The sequence below is a fragment of the Rhamphochromis sp. 'chilingali' genome (assembly GCF_963969265.1).
Source record: "Rhamphochromis sp. 'chilingali' genome assembly, chromosome: 15".
In the NCBI taxonomy this organism is placed as follows: Eukaryota; Metazoa; Chordata; class Actinopteri; order Cichliformes; family Cichlidae; genus Rhamphochromis; species Rhamphochromis sp. 'chilingali'.
The window spans coordinates 390,956-412,276 of NC_137942.1; the positions used below are offsets into that span (position 1 = coordinate 390,956).

The 21,321-nt window shown below is 44.0% G+C and overlaps 1 protein-coding gene across 4 annotated transcripts; it reads right to left on the reverse strand.

The window, feature by feature from the left end:
• Positions 1 to 6,013: 6,013 nt before the first annotated feature.
• Positions 6,014 to 19,884, reverse strand: abi3a (ABI family, member 3a). 4 transcript variants are annotated; one of them, XM_080904823.1, is made up of 12 exons: positions 18,445 to 19,884; positions 17,634 to 17,795; positions 17,361 to 17,531; positions 13,537 to 13,713; positions 11,111 to 11,169; positions 10,957 to 11,010; positions 10,426 to 10,709; positions 7,837 to 7,980; positions 7,263 to 7,397; positions 6,677 to 6,778; positions 6,453 to 6,578; positions 6,014 to 6,366 (listed from the first exon to the last, which is right to left on the reverse strand). In XM_080904823.1, the coding sequence occupies exons 2-12, from the start codon at positions 17,763 to 17,765 to the stop codon at positions 6,203 to 6,205; spliced, it is 1,548 nt and encodes a 515-aa protein (XP_080760949.1). In that variant the 5' UTR covers positions 17,766 to 17,795; positions 18,445 to 19,884; the 3' UTR covers positions 6,014 to 6,202. The 4 variants fall into 4 exon arrangements, with proteins under 4 accessions (XP_080760949.1, XP_080760950.1, XP_080760952.1 ...); XM_080904824.1 differs by lacking the exon at positions 7,263 to 7,397 and having other exon boundaries at positions 18,445 to 19,881; XM_080904826.1 differs by lacking the exons at positions 17,634 to 17,795; positions 18,445 to 19,884 and adding an exon at positions 13,880 to 13,936 and having other exon boundaries at positions 17,361 to 17,494.
• Positions 19,885 to 21,321: the final 1,437 nt, after the last annotated feature.

The window sequence follows — 21,321 nt, forward strand, 5'->3', positions numbered from 1 at the left end:
GTCTGAAACACTGCGAAAATAGAAACATACAAAATCACACAAACAAGCAGAACATGCATTAACCCTACTAACAATTCCAAACACAAAATAACTCATGAAGACTCATAGCACATTAGTTAAGAAATGATTAAATAATAGCAGAGAAGTGTGTAGGAAAGGCAGCTTTTAAGAACATGCTCTGCTGGAGATGCAGCTCCACAGACATGCATTCGACCTGTCTAATAACACAAACACATGTAATGAAAATTAGCTTGTTATCTTTCATCAGTGTTAAAATAGTGTAAATTTAGCAGACACTTGTTATCAAACACTGAATTTATCCAATGCAACAAATTGACTCTCTGGGTTGCAGGACAACAATTTAACTTTTGTGGGAAAAAAGATTCTGGTTTGAGCAACCAGTGATCAGACAATAAATTTAGTTGTTGATATAGTAAATTGGGAGAAGCTTCCTGCTTGATTGATGCAGCACAAGTAATTTACTGTATGAGGGAAATTGTCTTTTGTGATACTATTTTGAACATGCTTTTCTGTCGTCCTGTCAACTTAGTGGGTTAATAGCTGATATGCAAATTAGTTGATCGTTCTTAGATTAATGAAAGGTGACTGAATTCTAGCACGAGTGAATGAGATGTGTTGGAGTTTGTTGTGTGTTGAGTGGAGACTCTAAAACACTGAGTTTCCTGCTTTGATGTGCGAGTGAATCCTGTATTTAGATACACAACTCTGAATACGTCAGAACAAACGTCTTTTGTGAAGTGCATGACATCATGTCACATGTTTTATGATGAAGGGAAAAGGAAAACTGAATAAAATCTGTGGCCTAAATGAGTGAAGAGCACAGACCTGGTGACTAAACTCATAGCTAATAAGACATTAGACTGTTGTGTGTTGTGCAGCTGATGGTTGGTTTGGAGTGAATCTAGCTGATGATTCTTCTCCTGTTGTGAAGTTGATGAGGAGTTTGTGTCATGACTTAACAAGGCCTTTTTATTTTGATACTTTCACAGAGCACTGAAAGTTTGGTTTGATAATCCCTGTTATTTTTCATTTTTATCTTTTGAACAGGCACTGATTTTGTTTGTCTATTTCTTTTCTTTAAGCAGATCTGCACGTCAGGAATTAAAAGTGCTATACGACCGGTCGAGAAAGCCTTACAAGTGAGTTTTCTCCATATTAAAATGGGCTCTGGAGAAAGCCACTTATTGGGACAATATTAAATGAAAGTCCCGGCCTAAAAAGAATTCAGCGATGTAATCCGATCTAAAGTTCTTTTTTTTTCTTTTTGAAATGACGTCATTTTGCTGAGAGGGGAAACTAAATGCGACGACAAGTTCCACTATCAGCAAAGGAAGAATGAATGAATGAATGGAAATAAAAAACAAACTGACTGACTGGTAAAAGCTGACAGGACTTGACCACGACTCAAGGTTAACCTCCACCTAGACAGGACAAAAGGGTGGATGGATTTATGTGTTTTTTGTTACAGGAGCAGAAAGATGACAGCAACATTCGAGGTTGCGTGACGATTTAACCTTTTAAATGCCATTTTCTCTGTCTGTGAATTTACTATGTGTGTGTCATTCACTAACTTGTGTTGCTCACAGAGATTACTGTGAGAAAGAGTGTATACACCTGCGCAGCGCTAACATTTACATTTCTTTTTACAGCAGATGGTTAATCATGTGTTTGATCATGTGATTTATAAGAGGATTAGTTAATGTTTTCCTACTACAGGATTTCTGGGTTTATATGTGAAGACATTCTTTCCACGGCTAGGGTTGGCTAACTTTATGGTGTTTTTATGGCACCTCTGGAATGTGGATGGCCGACGCCTGCCCACCAGGATGATCAATGTGTGTTGCTAATGTTTGTTTTTCTGAGACTGCATGTAGAGGAGTCAGCGGAAGCAGACAAGTGACATGTGAAAAATATATAAGGGATTGTTTATGGAATAGTTGAAGATGGGCTATTGAGCTCATAGTGATTGATGAGTTGAGTGACTTTACTTAAGAGAAGTCACTGATTACATTAATGTTGACTGAGCACATGGGATGATCCATGTCTGAGGCAAATTAGGGAAATAATTGTAGTTTACTGATTTGAGAAAACCTGCACATGACACTTGTCTTGCCCGTGCTGAATGCTTATTACTCTTATGATATAATTGTTTATAAGTGTGAAGTTTGATTTTATTTCCAGACCTTGTTTTCCAGGCCATGATGGTGTGTATGCAGGCTCCTGGTGGAGCCAGTTTTTAAGACAGGGATCCAGGTTTGGTGAGTTGACGCATGAGAGTGTCCATGCGTCAAGAGGTGGGGTCCAGAATTAACATTAAACAATGTTTACTATTATTGTTGCAGTGATTTGTGTGATTAGCCGTTTATTTACAAGTATTAAACCTATGCAAGTGGTGCATCCATGTTCAGATGAGGCTTTGATGGCCTATAAGTGAAGTTCACTGAACTAAAGAATGTGATGATTGTTGACATGCTCTCCAAATAGAAGTCTTTCTGAAATACAGGTGCAGCAGTGAGAAGCGAGAAACATTCCAGGCATAGCCCAGGCAGTGGTTGAGGTCAAAGGTCAAGCTGGTTGGGGCCCATCATGAGATCAGACCTTGGAGCCACAGCAAGGACCATGAAACTGCCTGCAAAATAGCGGAGAGACCCTCCTGGATTTATCAGAGCCACTGCAAAGAGGTCGAGGTCCCAGGAAACCCCGGCACCCTCAAGACAGCACAATAGAGAAATCTCACACTTGGTTGTTTCAGTGGTGAGGGGGGAGTGCTGATTGAGCCCCCGTAGGGTAAGCTCGCACTTCAACCTCCAGCCTCTGATCAACTCTAGGGCAACCAAGTGCGAGGCGTGACGGCTGAATCAGCTGAACCAGGAGGAAGGCAGAGAAGCTGAGTGTTTTGAGACAGGTCCAGCAGGCCCAAAATCAGGACTATGCGTGACGAGAAGGAGTGCCTGAGAGGATCGTCCACAAGATGGGAGCTGAGGCCAGGAGAGAGACTTCAGGAGGATCAGAGATCATCTTCAGCACAGCAGACATCACACAGAGAGCTGTGCTACTGAGCTTCCAGGAGATCAAGAGGAGACTTCCCACAGCAAGCAGCGTTGGGACATGAAAACTCGAGGGATGAGGGGAGCGTGCCAAGCTCCATCGACAGCGCAGAGGGAGTCTAAGGATGACATCATGATTCTGTGAAAAGCACAGGAACCAGAAGCTATCGTGGTGATAACAGCAGTTTCCTATGAGGTCTGCAGCTTTGGAGATAGCTGAGACCCATGTTGACAAACAACAAAACTAACTGGATGCAGTTTGCCATGAGATGAGATTAATGAGGAATGGGATAACCGCTAATACATTTGTTAAACTGTGTATTTTTTCAGTAATTTAGGGTGATTTGACATATGCTGAGTATAACAATGTTTGCATTGAAACTGTCAGACATGAGGTATTCATAACTGGGAACTTTTCAAGCATAAAGGTCAAAAAGGGAGGAATGATAGGTTTTGTATTGTTGATTGTCATTTATGCTTAGAAATATTTAACTACATATGCTTAGAAGTGTATAATCAATTGTAGATTGAAAGGATGTCTCATCCTATTAACTCTGTGTAGAGGGGGGTGCATACATTCCTCTACTCAGAGTGTCCTGGCATGGATCACACTCCCTAGGAGAGTTTATCTTCTCCTTATTGATTTATGGTATAGCAAACACACGTATATCTGTTTGGGTATAAGAGCCTTTTGTTCAGACGTCCTGGCACCAGCTTTGGGGAGTCTTCACAGGGTCACATCTTGACCTCACACACACACACACACACACACACACACACACACACACACACAGAGGCAAAGGTACTCTTTGTGTGTATGTAGACGTCATATGTTAATGAACCTATGGATATTCATGTAACCTCAATAAAAGAGCAGTGGTACGGGAGAACGGACGAGAGCAACTGGGGTCAGGCGAGGGAACGGCGCCTCTTCGGTTTTCTCCCGTGCACGAGTAACATGAAGAACTTTGCCTACTTGTGTCTTGCTTTGCAGTGTAATTATATTGTCTTCAACGTTCCAGCGGATGGGTTCAAGCTACAAACCTATCAATAAGTAATTTATTTTTGGCAAGATCATCATTTTTATAGTGGCGACCCTTCCCATGAGTGATATGGGTAAAGATTTCCATCTAGTCAGATCGCCTTCTACTTTCTTTAGAAGTGGGATGTGGTTTAATTTAGTTAAGTCTGAAAGCTTAGGAGAAACATTAATACCTAAATATTTAATATTTCCGGATTGCAGTGGGGCAGAGGAAGAATTATGGAAGGAGCAGTTAATGGGGAGAACTGTAGATTTTGGCCAGTTAATTGAATAATCTGAAACTCTTGAAAACCAGTTTATTAGAGTAATTACCTCAGAGAGGTTGGTTTGTGTGTTTTGCAGAAAAAGCAACACATCATCCGCATTATTTTCGTTGTGCTGACTTTTTCGTACTGCATCCTAGCTAGCATGACGGAGTTTCTGCACAGCTGGGTGGGTGTTATGATGTTTCTGATGTTGAACTTAGTAGAGTTGCCAACCATCCTGTAAAAAAACGGAATCCTCTGGTATTCAGAGTTAATATTACGCGTTTCGTATTGAGGTGAAAAGGAACAGTTTGTCCCGGACTTCAGCTAGGATGGAAAAAGACACAAAGCTGGAGTTATTCTGTGTCTTTGCTGCACAGCTGCCTCTTCTTCTCTCATCCTCTCCCCTCCCTCTCCTGTTTCTACTTCAATCATTAAACTGATCAATGATCAGCTGATCGGCTTTTCTCTCGTTTGTTTATCGCCCACTTTGCGCCATAAAGAGGAAACCAGCGGATGTCTCGCTAAACAACAGCAGCACGTTTAAGCTTGATCAGCTGTTGTTAGAATTGATTTAATATTAATTTCTAGTATCAGCTGATGTTTGCTGCAGCCACAGCTGTAAAGCTGCTGGTCATGATGTCGGTTTGGATATGTGGTGAGAGGGAAACATGAAGATGAAACCAGGAGATGTCCTTACTGGATCATCAGAGCTGTGATGGAGAAACAGGTTTACCTTTTAGGTGACATGAAGGAGTTGAAGTTATGAACTGTTTCTGAGAGACAAATAACACCAGGATCCTTTTTTTATGTGGCAGGATAGTGCTAACATGTAAGCAAGCTAGAAGACTGGCAGTGTTGCTCGGTATCCAGTTACGGAAGCAACACATTAACAAGAGAATTCTGAGTAAAACCAAAGTTACTTTCCCTAGTAACTAGTTACTTTGAAAGTAACGAGTAACTTGAAGTAACTGAGTTACTTTTGATAGAAGTAACTAGTAATGTAACTAAGTTACTAATTTAAAGTAACTTCCCCAACACTGGTCAGAACAATGAGGCGACTGCTGTCTCCAGGTAGAAACAGGAGTGATAAGCCTGCTGCTGTCAGACCTGCAGGTATCAGGCTGTGATGTTCTCCTTTATAGTGGACAGAAATTACATTTTTGGAGTGGCACAAATAATTTGTTTGGCATCTTATTGAAGAACAGCTGATTATTCTGTAAATAGTTTGAAATGGTTATTTTAAAAAATCAAGGTAAAAGGTAAATGGATGCAAATAACTTTGTTTGTTTGTTGTTTGCAAAACTTGTGCAAAAGTTGTATGTATGCAAGTGTATCTATAACTTGTACATATGTTTCTTGTGTAAGTGTAAATTTATCTGTGGTATTGTGTAAATACTCACACTATTGTGTACTTCAAACACGTGGAGAGATGCCAAACTGCCTTTCATCGTTTTTGTAACAATGACAATAAAGAGTTATTCTATTCTATTCTATTCTATCTGAAAGACGAGACAAATCAGACAAAACAAGTCTGAACGCTGAAGCCCCTGAGAAACAAACAGGAAGACAGAGAGACCGAACAGTAGCAGCGCCCTCTGAAGGACAGAGGACACACTGCAGGGAGGGACACGGCTGCTGCTTTGAGAAGAAAAAACTTTATTTCATTAATCACAGGATTTGTACGAGCGCTCAAAGCGTTAATCACTCAGGTGTGGGGACACCAACCAGAAGCTAAGAACAGAGAAGTCTACCTGATCCGAGGTGTGCAACAAGTTACCCTACATTAACAATCATTCAGTGGATGCTACAGTGGGGCTGTTAAACATGAGGGGGCGGGGCTTCATTTAGCCACATGATTCGACGTAGTTTTCAGGGAAGTAGCCCTGTCTGCCGTTCAGGACGCCCTGATACCAGCCGTCCTCATGGCGCTGAGTCAGGTAGATGATGTCGCCCTCAGTGAAGGACAGCTCATCGGGCTTCACAGCCTCATAGCTGTACAGCGCCCTCACTGGACACAAAAAGGAATTGCAGTTAGACAAGCCACAGACTGTAGGAATGATGTCATCACAGCAAACTGTGATGTCACCTCAGTACCTTTCTCAATGTAATCTGGAGGGGCGTTGGTGTCGTAATCCACCGGAGGTGGGAGGGGCGGTATGTCATCAAACCTCGCCATATCATCCAATGAGAGCGGAGGAGGTGGGGCTGGGATCTCCAGATCTACGAGGGTGAGGAGGCAGGTGCGTATTAATGTTCTAATTCTACAAAAGCACTACCTCTAAGAGTACGGCATGCTGGCAGCAGAGTTCTCGTCTTACCCAGGTGTTCGAGACGAGCAGGTAAGCAGAGCCGAGATGAAGAGGAGGAAAGACGAGGCGGAGCACAGGGGGGAGGATAGGGGGGAGGTGGGGGAATCATGACTGACAGACAGAAAAAAGTATGATGAAGGCGTGATCGTCTGAGACCACAGGCAGTACCAAAGATGGACGCCGTTACAATGACATCAGCCATCAGTTAGTCAAGTCCTGCTCTGAAGCCTCAAAGGGCGGGTCTGAGTGTGAAACTGCAGCCTCATTGGTTAATGATATGTAAACTGTAATTTGTTAGCCAGTTCAGTGCCCGAACAGTCGATGACAGAAGTAAAGAAACGGTGTCGCCCCCTGATGGCCATTAAAAACAATGCAGCTATAAGGCGCTTTAGCTACGTCCATCTTTCACACTGTCGCTGATCAGGACCACGACAGATTCCTAATAAAGTTTGGATTGAAATGAATAGTGGGCAAATAAAGGCCTGGAACTCCTGGAACATTATTAAGGAACATTTATGGCCCTGAAAGATATTCAAGAACCCTTTCAAGGACCTCATGACTTCTCAGACCTGTAGCTCCCCGACTTTGTGCTTACGTGATTGGACAGTAGGCAGGAACAGAGAGCGGGTATAGCGGCAGCGAGAGGCGGGGCCTGAGCGGACCCTCAGAGAGAGAGAGCGAGTGGCTGGGGGTGAGTGACGGCGGTGACTCCTCCTGGATGGGAGGGTCACTGCAAAAGAACCACAGAAAAAGAAAAGACTGGAGAAAAACAAAGCAAAGGAAGGCTGACAAAAAGCACCACAGAAGAAGAAAGGGCTACTTAAACTGCACATTTTTGGAATGGAAGCTTTCTGGCGTCTTTTAAAATACCAGATTTGTGAATGATTCGGACTGTCCATGTATCACACAGGAAGTGTGTTCACTGATTTATTCTTCACCTGAACCTTCTCAGAGAATCTTGAGACTTATCGGTGAGTCGAGGAAAGCTGATTTTAGAAAATCAAACTGCACATGCACCAGTGGTTCATTCATCTTCACAGTAAAAGTTGTTGCATATGCATAATATCAGACTTTCAAAGGCTCCAAACTGGGTTAAACTGCACAATTGTTAAATGTTTCAGTCTCTTTATACAGGAAACGCACACACAGTTCAATATTAAAAATGCTACCGTCTATCTCCTGGTCAGGTGGGGGTGGAGGGGGTGGGGCCAGCAGGTCTGCGGTGTCACCGGGCAACGGAGGGAAGCCGTCGTCTTCAGAAAGAGGAAGAGGAGGAGGCAGAGAGGCACAAGGAAAACTGTTTTCTTCCACCACTGAGGACAGGGAGGAAACGAGATGTCATCATGATGTCACACAGTTTGATCAGGGTTACAGTGCGATGTGAATAAGAATGGTTTAACTCAGGGGTCGGCAATCCTGGGCACGTGCCACAGTTGGCACACGAAGGGTTAACTGATGGCATGACCATAGCTGGACTGGCAATCGGGCATTTGCTCGGTGGGCCGATGATTTTTTTTTTTTTGTAACGGTATAAACAATGAAAGGTGGTGGATTGGCCAGATGCTGGTCTGTGTGTAAAAATGACTCAGTTGTTTGGTGGTGGCTATGGCGGTGCTTCCACAGATTCAGTAACATTAGCAAGTGGTGGAGGCCAGCAGGTGGATGAGAGAAAGGGGAGGCAAGAGGGGAGGCAGGAGGAGAGACCTGAGGCGGCCGCCGGTCCGAGTGTCAGGTGAACTGAACATCAGGTAAGAAGTTATGACCTGCAGTCTATCTGGGTCAGATATAAACCAAGTTTAGCTGGAGTTTATTTTCGTTGTGCTGACTTTTTACAGCCAGGTGGGGCATTAACAGGGAGAGGGGGGCACAAAGAAATACTTTCTTATTCTCATTTAAAATGTCTTGGTGTTATTAAATAATTATCTGAAGCTTAAAACCAAGGTTTCTATCTGATGTAAAATGTATAGAAATCATACATATACCAACAAGACTGTACATCACTGTCACAACAGCGTTTGTTTTCATTCAAAGGCTTTATGGTTTTAATACCTGGGGGGCGGTCTCTAGTCAAAATGCCAATTTTTTGTCCCAGTCCAGCCCTGGGCACGACACGCAGTGAATTAATCTAAGAAGGTGCATCAAAAAATAAATGGCCGCGCCAGCGATGAACATCGCAAATCAGCTCGCATAGACACATTAGTTGTGCCGCTTCTTAATGACGGTATCTTAGCAACCCCAAGTACCAGATTCGTAACTGGTTAACTGGTTAAAAATAACTTAGCCTACTGGTGAGAGGGACGTTATTAGCTTTCCACATTCTGACACTTCAAAAGCTTCAGGAGCTGTCGGCTCAGCACAGCATCAGCACCACGGAGATACACGGATACATCCGTAGACACAATGCATTTTTGGGACTTTCAGGTGTTTGGACCAATGTTTTCTTTTCTGATCAAACCAGAAATCTTTAATGAGCAGCTGGATTTGTCTCGCATTAACTGGCTGAGTTAATGCCAGTTAATGCAACATCGAAGCAGCTGGAATCCACAGCTGTGCGTGTTCATGGAGCTGCATGTTCACCTGCTGGACATCACCTACTCAGTTTTAGGCTTCAAACTTTCCTTTTTGCTAAAGCATATAGTTAGGGCTGGACCAGGTGACCCTGAATCCTCCCTTAGTTATGCTGCAATAGACGTAGGCTGCCGGGGATTCCCATGATGCATTGAGTTTTTCCTTTCCAGTCACCTTTCTCACTCACTATGTGTTAACAGACCTCTCTGCATTGAATCATATCTGTTATTAATCTCTGTCTCTCTTCCACAGCATGTCTTTATCCTGTCTTCCTTCTCTCACCCCAACCGGTCGCAGCAGATGGCCCCGCCCCTCCCTGAGCCTGGTTCTGCCGGAGGTTTCTTCCTGTTAAAAGGGAGTTTTTCCTTCCCACTGTCGCCAAAGTGCTGCTCATAGGGGTCATATGACTGTTGGGTTTTTCTCTGTATCTATGAAGCGCCTTGAGGCGACTTTTGTTGTGATTTGGCGCTATATAAATAAAATTGAATTGAAGTGAATTGAACTACCTGACAAGTTTAACTGTCTTCAGAACATTGCAGAGGCCTTATTGACAGTATTTGGCTCTACATGTCTGTGTAGCAGATTTTCTCTCACATGTGTCCTCAGGTAGCCGTCTGAATGCTGGACACTGGGAGACCTGTGTCTCTGAGTGGGAGACCAGAGATCACATTAACATGTGTGTCTCTGTATTAACAAACATGCCATATTGGCCCAGTTTATTTTTCTTATCATTGTTGTGAGGAGACCATAAATAGCATTTGTATTTTCTGTTGTACAGTTCATTTGCTGTTATGGATAAAAAGTCTTTTTTTGTTTCCAAATAGCTGATAACTATTCACTGACAGCTGCCAACATCTGCAAACAAACATAATTCTATAAAGTGGTTCTATATAGTGTGTGACTGTTCAAAGAGCGTTATTAAATTTATTGTTATGGAATCATATGGCACACTGACTTCTCAGGAAATTTTAAATGGCACTCGCCATCAGAAAGGTTGGCGACCCCTGGTTTAACTAAACCAACCACACTGATACAGGGTAAAGTAGTCCAGGCTTAACTAATCCAGACATAGCTATGAATGAACCTGCTTATCAGAGATTAACTAAACCAGGATTAACTAATTGTGCATTTCTAACTGATTTGTAGTTGCTATGGCATCATCAAAAAACATTTTTCTGTTTTGTCTTCACCTGTCTCAAGGCTGAGGGGTGGAGCTGGTGGTGGAGCACTAGCACCTGAAAAGGGTGGAGGAGGGGGAGGAGGAGGGGGGGGTGGGGCTAATATATCTCCCGATGAACCAGGAAGAGGAGGTGGGGGAGGCAAGGCCAAGGCGCCATCTGGAACTGGCATCTCAATGAGAGCAGGAGGAGGAGGTGGGGCATCGTCCAGCAGCGTGGTGATGATGTCAGCCTCAGGCGGTGCCTGCCAGGTGGTGGGAATGGTGGGTGGAGCTACAGGTTTCCCAAAGCTGGAGCTGAAAAACAAACTTTTCAACATTAAAGCTGATAAATGAAGTTCAAATTGGAGTTGCTGTTTGATACTGTGTTTGTCCCATCAGTGGGTTTGACTTCCTTTATCCTCGGGCAGCAGAAGTCAGGTTTCAGCCCTGAGCTCGAACTGAAGGCTCTGTGATGCGGCAGTCAGAGCTCAGGGCTAAACTGAGGTCTTGACCCTAAAACCAGACCTAAAGCTGCGGAGGATTGAAGGTGTCTGGTTATTACCCGCCAGCAGGGGGCACCACAGGGCACTGGACTGCCTCTGGAGCTTTGTTGGGCCTGAAACACACAGACACACGAAAGCTCAGCTTCCTGTTGAGCATGCTGATGTGAAAGCAGAAGGAGCTCTGAATAGAAACACAGTAGAACTAAAGTAAACCTGATGGAGGCGCCGTGTTTGCGGATCGTTCCGGTTTTGTCCGACTGTTTCCCAGAGACCTGCAGGGAGGGGGGGACACACAGAAACCAATGTGAGCATCAATGGAGCCTCTCAGGCTGCTGCAGCACTAATTAGTCTCTCTGAACATTTTCCCACGCTCAACAAAGATGCCAGGCTCCCAGAGTGTGTGTGTGTGTGTGTGTGTGTGTGTGCGTGTGTGTGTGTGTGTGTGCGTGCACATGTGAGTGGGGACCGGGGTGGAGGGGCATCACCGCACTGTGAGGACAGTTTGGAATGGGGGGGGGGGGGAGTTGTTTTGTCTGGGTGAATGAAACATTTGTGGATTCATGGTCAGGGGCCTGAGAAGGTGCTGTGTGCATGTGGGTCCTCACAAAGACAGAACAGCAAATGTGTGTGTGTGAGTGTGTGTGGTTAATGTGTTAAAGTTATTTTAGAAGCACTTCTTCTTCTTCTTCTTCTTCTGCTGTTGCTGCTGTTTTGTGACCTGAGCAGAGCTTCGTGTTGCACAGAGAAGGCGACAGCAGACAGGAAGTGTGCGGCGCTTGCTGCAGCTGATGTGAGAAACTCTCACCCTCTTTCTGTCTTTTTTTACTCTCAAGATAAAAATGTGTTTGACAAAAAGCTGAGAGTCGGGCTGTTGCAGTGCTTTGTGTTAATACGGTCATCCTTCATGTGATGTTTATGTGTGTGCAGCACAGCAACATTAAAAATCTCCACAAATGTGACAGTTGGTGTCGTAAGCCCCGCCTCTGTTCAAAGATGGTCGCTCACAGTGGACATAGATGCTTCTTTCACTCTTTCAAACCATCTGTCCTCTCTGTCCAACAGGTGAACGTTGGCATCCTCGAAAGAGTGACCTTTGACCTTTAGATGCAGATGGACTGCTGAGTCTTGTCCTGTGGAGGTGGCTCTTCTGTGTTGTGCCATGCGCTTGTGAAGTGGCTGTTTGGTCTCTCCAATGTAGAGGTCTGAGCATTCCTCGCTGCACTGTACAGCATACACCACATTGTTAAGTTTGTGTTTTGGCGTTTTGTCTTTCGGGTGAGCCAGTTTGTGTCTGAGCGTGTTGCTGGGTCTGAAATACACTGGGATGTCATGCTTGGAGAAAACTCTCCTGAGTTTCTCTGATACACCGGCTACATAGGGGATGACAATGTTGTTGCGTCTGTCCTTCTTATCCTCCCTCGCTGGTGTCTGGTCTTCTTTTCTGGGCCTCTTTGCTGACTTTATAAAGTTATAAAGCTGAACAGCTTACACGTGGTGTTTGCTGTACAGTGCAGCGAGGAATGCCCAGACCTCTACATCGGAGAGACCAAACAGCCACTTCACAAGCACATGGCACAACATAGAAGAGCCACCTCCACAGGACAAGACTCAGCAGTCCATCTGCATCTAAAGGTCAAAGGTCACTCTTTCAGGGATGTCAATGTTCACATTTTGGACAGAGAGGACAGATGGTTTGAAAGAGTGAAAGAAGCCATCTATGTCCACTGTGAGCGACCATCTTTTAACAGAGGCGGGGTTTACACCAACTCTCTGCCATCTATAATCCAGTTTTGAGATCCCTCCCCAGATGCCTTAACGCCCACTCACATCCTGGGCCATCTGACCTCAGGAAATCACATGATAGGGTGGGGCCAGGTTTCACAATGAACACACCCGAAACTCTGGCTGATTGGGACCCACACCCAGTTTCACACCTTGGCTCAGGTGATTAGAGGATCATCAGGGGTCCTTTTGTCCCTCTGTGGGGGGAAACTCCCACTAGGTTTATATCTGGCACTCTCCACCATTTGACCTTAGAACTGAAGAAGCTTCTCGGATGAGAGGTGAAACGTCTTCAAGCAACTTAAAGAAGTCCAGACGCTTTTCTTTGCAAGCTCCTTAGACTACGATGACCTGGATGACTGAGAACCTTCACAGACATCTCGACTGTTATGGATTTGTGCTACGAGTCTCATCTTTTCCCGAACAGAAACAGAGGATGTTACAGATGAAACTAAACCTGCACGAGAACGTTGCAGCCTACAGAGGTGACCCAACATCTGAAGGAGGAAGTCTCACTGCACAGTCATTTCTGCTTCTGTGGTTCAGACACTTCCTGCTAGCATCGCGAAAGCAGCACATAGAGCAGAGCGTCACTTCTGCTTTCCCGTGTCTGATTTCACACCAGCTGCTGCAGAGCCTCCCTCTCATGTCTTCAGAGCTTCAAAGGCCACAAAGGCCTGAAATACTGAAACACTGTACCGAGAGCTCCGCCTCCCACACCGGCCACACCTGTCACTGTGCACAAGCTCACATCACCTGACCAAAGAGCAGCTCTGCTGGATTTTAGCATGTGGATAAAACAGAGCAAAGCCTGGAAGTCATCTGCTGATGTCACAGGTTGTGTTTGTGTGTGTTACCTTCATGCCGTGGCCCAGACTGTCCAGCTGCTGGTAGTTGATTGGCTTGCGGCTGTATGATGGGCGTGGCTGCATGCTGGTGGGAGGGAGGATCTTGTGGCTGCGTGGGACTCGTCTCACCACCGTGAACACGCCAATCTCCCTCCTGAAAACCTTCTCCTTGTGCATGTCCACGGTCTGACGACAAAGGTCAGAGGTTAATGGACCCGCGTCTGGACCAGGTCAGTGTGCGCAAGTCCAACATGGTGGCTCCATTTAAATTTATTGCGCTGCAGAAACCATGAGCTTCAGTGAATGTGACGGCATCATAGACAAACACAGGGAGAAACAGGTGACCTCTGACCTTTGAAGAGGTTGTAATCATACGTCATACTGCTCATACGTCTCTGATGCACTGAGTCTGTAATGTGAAACACAGCTTTGTGTTGATGCTAGCTTAAATGTGTGACAGCACTGAGCAGCTCCTTCAGTGGGAGACTGCGGCACCCACGGTGTGGGACGGAGAGATTTCGCAGGTCTTTCCTCCCCACTGCTGTCAGACTCCATAATAAAGACTTTAACTGATCAAGCACACACATCCATACATATGCAATAATACTAAGTGCAATAATCCTTTCTGTCATCGTTGTATTTTACTCAGTTGTATATAGTATTTGTATTTGTATTCTATTTTTATCTTATTGTATATTTATTTTATTTTATTCTACTGTATATAGTATTTTATTTTATTCTATTCTGTACAGTTGTGTACTGTATTTATTCTTATTGTATTCTAATTTTTGCCTCATAACTTTTGCACTGTCCACTTCCTGCTGTGACAAAACAAATTTCCCACGTGTGGGACTAATAAAGGTTATCTTATCTTATCTTATCTTATCTTAAATCAGGTGTAGTGCTGCTGGAGGACAGCGACCAATCACCTTCAGTCTGTTAGAACCTCCCACTCTGTTACACTTACTGCATTACACTGTTTATATGCACTCAACATTTCCTACTTCTTTTTCAAATTCAAAGCTTCTAACATTTCATGGGTGACACCCGCCCGTCCACCCATCGTTTCTAAATGTGAATAATTCAGCCTACTGTGGTATATAATTAATGCTATCCGGTCGTTCAGTCTGACGTCACTAGCCGTGTCTGGGCCTAAACTCTGCTGCAGGTCCATATATCAAACGATCACTATGGCATTACTGAGAGTTGAAAAACTGTCTAAAGTCTTTCATCTTTAATAAAATGATCAGCGTTCTGCTCTACCAGGTGTAACAATTGAGTTTAACATCCAGGCATCCATGAAAACGGAATTTATGACATTTAACGGAGTTAGAAGTTAGCAGGGAGTTAGCTCGCTAGCTTCTATCTAAATACAATATAGCATGTCCTGACTGCGGGGTTTTGGAAACAAATTAAAACATTCAGCTTTCTTATCACTTCCAGCATAAATGAAGACAGAAAACTAAACAGCAGGGACGTTTGTAGGGTTACTGAAGTTGGGCTAGCTGGTATATAATGATGTGCTACGTGACAGCTAGCGACACAGCTATGTTAGCATAATATAAACAAGCTAACTTTTTTTCCACTCGATAAAAGTTAACGTGAGTGTTCTCGGTGGTCAGGAACAAATGTAATCGCATGGCAGGATGCTGTAAAAGGACCAAACTTCAGCCAGGAGAACAACTGAGATAATCCATCCACAATACGAGGTTAGTCATTCATATACTGCTGCATGGGCTGGGCTGTAGTTACATCCTAAGGTTTTAAAAACTGAGCTTAAATAAATGATTAGTGGTAATAAAAGCCGAGGGAGGTCAACAGTGATCACTGACTGTTTTAGGAGCTTTTTGAGATTGAATAGAAGAAAATACAAAACATTAAACATGTTAACAACACAAAAGCCATATTAAACGCAGACTACTTTAGACCCGGAAGTAGGATTCGTCACGTCATCACTTAACAACCGGATACTATTAGCCTCTACCCATCCCAGGGTGAGAGGCAGGATGGGTAGAGGTCTCCGGTGCTCTGCTACCGTGGGATCTGACTCTTCGAAAAACCGGCATTTACAACATGGACTTCACGTTTATTCTGAAGGACCTGAAACGTGAAACAGTTCACTGAGCTCAGAATCAGGTGAGGCTCACTTTCCCATATACTTCTATGAAAGCACACTTCAGAGTAGTGGTCCCCTGCTGGACATTAGAGAAAATGCAGGTGTAAGACACTCACATAGAGTACAACATACAGTGAAATGCGTCATGTCCGAGCTGCGGAAAGGCTGCATACGTAGCCACGCAATTTCAGGGATTGGTGTTTGGCATGGGGAGCCTAGACAGGGCCCTTACTGGATACTAGAAGGGAATCGAACTTGCAACTTCTTCTCCAAAGGTGTGTGGTCTCGCCCCGATACACTATCCAGCTGCTTCAGCATCGGCTTGTTTTTACAGACACAGAAGAGCCGTCCATAACTTATACCGACTGTGACTCTGACCCCGAGCTCAGTAATTTGTTCAGAGGGTAAATGATCAGGTTTAGCTTTTTCTTTTAAAACTCTTCCAGGTTTTCATAAACGATAGTTTGTGATATGATAGTTTCAATATTGTCATTTGCCTGACCACTTTGGCTACGTTCACACTGCAGGCGAAAGCGCATCAAATCCGATTTTTTTGACCCTCTGCGACCCAAATCCGATCGTGCTATGACAGTGTGAACGGCACAAATCCAATATTTTCAAATCCGATCTGGGTCACTTTTGTATGTGGTGCTGAATCCGATACATATTCGATGTTTTAGAAAGCGACTGCTGTTTGATGGTCATGTCGCATTAAATCCGTCTTTTACGTCACTGACACAAGACAGACGCCAATTATCAGCGCCGGAGAAGACATCGCGAACGCTTCCTGGCCATCCAGTGTAGATGTCAGTGAAACTGTTGGGAACAACATTGGAGAAACGTGAACATTTTATTTGTACTGTATAATCTGCAGATTCTGACAGAAATCTGCAACTAGACGCACCGCTCCTCTAAAACAGCAATAAGGATCATTATTAGGTTATTTACATTGTTATGTAAATAACAAAATAACTTAAAGCAAAAATTGGGAAACGTAAAGTCTGAAACAAGTCTTTATATTAAGGCCATCAGTCAAACAATACTGTTGGTCTGGGTCTAAACAGAGCGCGTTGTGTGTGACGTCTTCTTTTGCGCATGCGGGCCGCTTTGAGCGTTCACACTAGAGCGCCTTTGCTGTCACATTTTATTTGTAGTGTGAACAAGCAGACAAAAACATCAGATTTGATCAAAAAATCGTAATTGAGCATCAAGACCTGCAGAGTGAACGTAGCCTTTGTTCCAAAATAGAAAACCAAACTCTCTGTTTGAAAAAAAAAAAAAACAGCCCCTCCTCCCTGCAGCGCCCCCTGCGGAGTAGACTTTGTGTTTTCTGCCTAAGGTGAAAACCACAGCACTGCGAGGGTCAAAGGTCAGGAGCTTCAGACTCTAATCAGGACCTTTACATCATGCTTACACTCTTATCCTGAAAGGAAAACAGGATCTCTCATTTCAGGGGTCTTGAACTCCAGGCCTCGAGGGCCGGTGTCCTGCAGGTTTTAGATCTCACCCTGGGTCAACACACCTGAATCAAATGATTGGTTCATTACCAGGCCTCTGCAGAGCTTTATACATGTGAGGTCATTTAGCCATTTAAATCAGCTGTGATGGATCAAGGACACATCTAAAACCTGCAGGACACCGGCCCTCAAGGCCTGGAGTCCAAGACCCCTGTCTTATTTTAACCATCAATCAGCACCATGGACTGGGTGGGGCCTACCTGACCAATCAGGTTGATAGACGACTCCATGTGGCGAAGCTGATTGGTCTGGGCATCGAGTAGACTCAGGACGCCACTGGCCAGAGTGCTTATCTGGTAAGCGACGCTGGCCAGTGATTGGGTGGTGAACTTTTTTGTTTCTTCCAATGCCTTCACACTGCCCTCACCAGCCTGATAGAGACACATCATGGTTAGCCTAACTTGGCAAAAGGGCTGGAGGCAAAGGGAAACTGTTAGCTTAGCTTAGAACAAAGACTAGCTCCTGATTAGTACCTGTATGTAGTTGTTGTAGCAGTAGTCGGCCACATTGAGCAGATTGTCGTAGTTTTCCCTCAGAGCTTTTCTGGCATTAGGAGCTTCTTCCAGGATCTTCATCACATCCTCGTTTAAGTTCTGATCCTTCATGATTCCAAGCTCAGCTTCTACAAACTAATCCTTAAGAGCAGCACAAACATGCAGAAGAAACCAGAGAGCAATAAGAACCAACCAGAACCAGGGATCAAACAAAGTGACTAAACTGGGCCATTTCAGTGAGAGATAGTCAGAAAATTGCTGTTAGAGTCCAATAGAAAAGTGCTGTTAATCAGAGTAGAGTGCAATAGAAACATGCTGTAAGCAAGAGTAAATGGACTGATTCTTATATAGCGCTTTTCTGCTCTCCTGGAGTACTGAAAGCGTTGTATACAACATGCCTCATTCACCCATTCATATAAGCACTTCTAACCTCAAGTGCAATCTCACCAACATTTACAGTCACGCACCGTGGGCCAACTTGGGGTTACTATCTAGCCCAAGGATATTTAGCATGCAGACTGGGAAAGCCAAGGATTGAACCACCAACGTTCGATCAGTAGCTGCTCTGCTCGACCATCTGAGCCAAACAGCGTGCTGTTAATCAGAGTGCAGTGGAAAAACGTCTTTCCTTTGACGTGCTGTGACTGTAGGTGTGAGGGACAGTCACTCTAAAACATAAATCAGTTTGAGTCTGATGAAGGCACGCTGATCAATATATTAGAATATTGATCTGAATAACACACAGAAAGCAGCAGATTTATATCTCACAACCATAGAGGAAGAACCGTACCTGAAGAAAAGTGCAGAAAGTCACCAGCAGCCGTCTGATGAGCCGGAGCTGTGATGAAGCCTCCTCCCATGTGATTCTGTGAAACTTCACCGTGCAGCTCCAACTTTCATGTTTGCTGCAGCGCTGAGCACACAGAGATCCTGTGTGACAGCGCGAGGGCTCACTCCTCTGCTGTACCGGGCCACCAACAACAGCCGTCACCCAGACCGGCCCCACTTCAGTTTCCACATATGGGTGAGAGGCAGCACTCCTGCGCCCATCTGCACCTCTGTGTGCAGACCTGCTCAGTATAAACCACTTCCCGTTTCACATCAGCGTGAGGACATAAGTTACAATTTAGGAAAAACTAAGCTGGGCAAGATGTTTCAAAAGCTATGAAACAAAGTGAAAGTATTAATAACAGTAACAGACTGTAGCAGGGTTATCAGAGTGCATTAGAAAAAACGATCCACAGTAAAAAAGATCAGACACCAACTATGGAGAAACAAAACATCATCGTGATCACTGACTGAGGTTTATCAGAGACACTCAGGGGAGTCTTCTCCAAGCACGACATGCCAGTGTACTTCAGACCCAGCAACACACAAAGACATAAACTGGTTCATCACAAAGACAAACTCAACAACGTAGCTGTGCAGAGCAGCGAGGAGTGCTCAGACTACACTGGAGACACCAAACAGCCACAACATAGAAGAGCCACCTCCACGGGACAAGACTCAGCAGTCCATCTGCATCTAAAGGTCAAAGGTCACTCTTTGAGGATGCCAATGTTCACCTGTTGGACAGAGAGGACAGATGGTCTGAAAGAGGAGTGAAGGAAGCATCTATGTCTACCAGAGATGGGCAGTAATGCAAGTAACGCGTTACTGTAATCTGATTACTTTTTTCAAGTAACGAGTAAAGTAAGGGATTACTATTGCAAAAACAGTCATTAGATTACCGTTACTTTCCCGTAGGAACGCTGCGTTACTAAAACCGTGATATTTTTTGCGAGAATGTCTCACGACAGTGACGTAAGCGAGTGCGACGTTCGTGACAACAGCTGTGTGCAGATCAACAATGGATCACATATCGAGTGCAGGAGAGAGTATGAGCGTGCAGCGTTTAAAGCGTGGAAGTACTGACCTTACTTTGAGTTTGATTCCATAAAAAGTGACAAAAACATTAGTGTCCGCTGTGCGTGGGAAGAAAACTTCTTTTTACAGCGAAAAAAACCCCTAAACTTCCAACAAGCACCGAGTAGCTACGACGTAATGGGAAACTCACAGAGAAACTCGCGGATTCTTCCACTGACCGCGGCACACCTGCACCAGGGTAACCCTCCGCCTACCCCACTCCTGCTTTACAGGTGAAAATAGAGCAACAGGACCGCTGAGTCTTTGACTTTATTTATTTTCTGCTGTGTTTTACTTGCATCTATTTGAAAGACTGAGTGTAAACACAAAAAATATTTTATTTTATGAGCTGGAATGTGCAGAAAATAGGTTTAAATGTTAAACTAATTTCTTCCAGTCAGAGAATGTTGCAGATAATTACATTTTTGTTTGATGCATAAAGTTAAAAGATTAAAACTAATAAAACAAGTTTTAAAAAGAGACTTTTCCATTTGATTACATTTTGTATGATGGATTATGCAGAAAAATTAGAACTGGGCTGAAAGATCTATCGCTTTATCACCTATTCAGGGTGTAAATCGTGTTTTTAAAAGTAACTAAGTGACTAAGTAATTAATTACTTTTGAAAATAAGTAATCAGTAAAGTAACGGGATTACTTTTTGGGGAAGTAATCAGTAATTAGTTACTGATTACTTTTTTCAAGTAACTTGACCAACACTGATGTCTACTACACAGCAAAATCTCCAGTGTTAAATTAACACTGGAATATTTCTAACATTTTGAGTTATTTTCCAGTGTTAGAAAATCAGCACTGCTCAGTGTTAGCCATTGTTAATCTTCAAAACTGACTAGGTTGCTTTTAAACATATAACACTGTCAAAAGTGTTAATTTAACACTCAACAGTGTTGTATTTAACACTCAGAGGTGTGGACCCATATAGACACTCTCCAGTGTTAATTTAACACTGGAGATTTTGCTGTGTAGGGATGCACCGATACCAATGCCGGTATCTGGTATTGGCCTCGATACCACATTTTCTGAAGTACTCGTACTCGTTTCCAAAAAAGTGGTATCGGTCATCCCTAATGTCTACTGTGAGCGACCATCTTTGGACACCAAATGTCTGCCATCTATAATCCAGTTTGAGACCCTTCACAGACACCTTAACACCCACTCACATCTTCTACTGACCTCTACTGAGGTCAGTGAGTCATGACCCACTGTTGATCATTTGCTTTTGGTACTGAAGAAGCTTGTCGGATACATAATTTCCTTTGGAATTATCAAAGTGTCCTGATTGTGAAGAAATGTCTGCACAAGCTTAAAGATGTCCAGTCGCGTTTCTTCCAAGCTCCTTAGATCAGCGGTCTCCAACCTTTTTTGCGCCACGGACCGGTTTATGCCCGACAATATTTTCATGGACCGGCCTTTAAGGTGTCGTGGATAAATACCACAAAATAAAACTGGTACCCGCACAAAAAAAAAAAGAACATTTATTCATAACACACGTGAAAAGACCCAGGACAAACGAGTATAACGATAAAAACGATAACAAAATAACGCTGAAAACCGATAAAACCCCTGAAAACTATACATTTCACATCTGAGCTTCAACTCTCGCGGCCCGGTACCAAACGACTCACGGACCGGTACCGGTCCGAGGCCTGGGGGTTGGGGACCGCTGCCTTAGATCACCGTGACCTGGATGACTGAGAGCCTTCACAGACAGAACATGAGCTGATATCACAGAGTCTGTTGTA

What these genes read in the sequence shown, in the direction of transcription:
- abi3a (XM_080904823.1), bottom strand. Translation starts at nt 17,765, where the DNA reads ATGAAGGATCAGAACTTAAACGAGGATGTGATGAAGATCCTGGAAGAA. An exon ending in GTGGTGCCCCCTGCTGGCGG is followed by an intron (nt 10,710 to 10,956) that starts GTAATAACCAGA and finishes TTTGTTTTTCAG; the next exon opens with CTCCAGCTTTGGGAAACCTG. An exon ending in ACCTGACCAGGAGATAGACG is followed by an intron (nt 7,398 to 7,836) that starts GTAGCATTTTTA and finishes GTTCTTTTGCAG; the next exon opens with TGACCCTCCCATCCAGGAGG.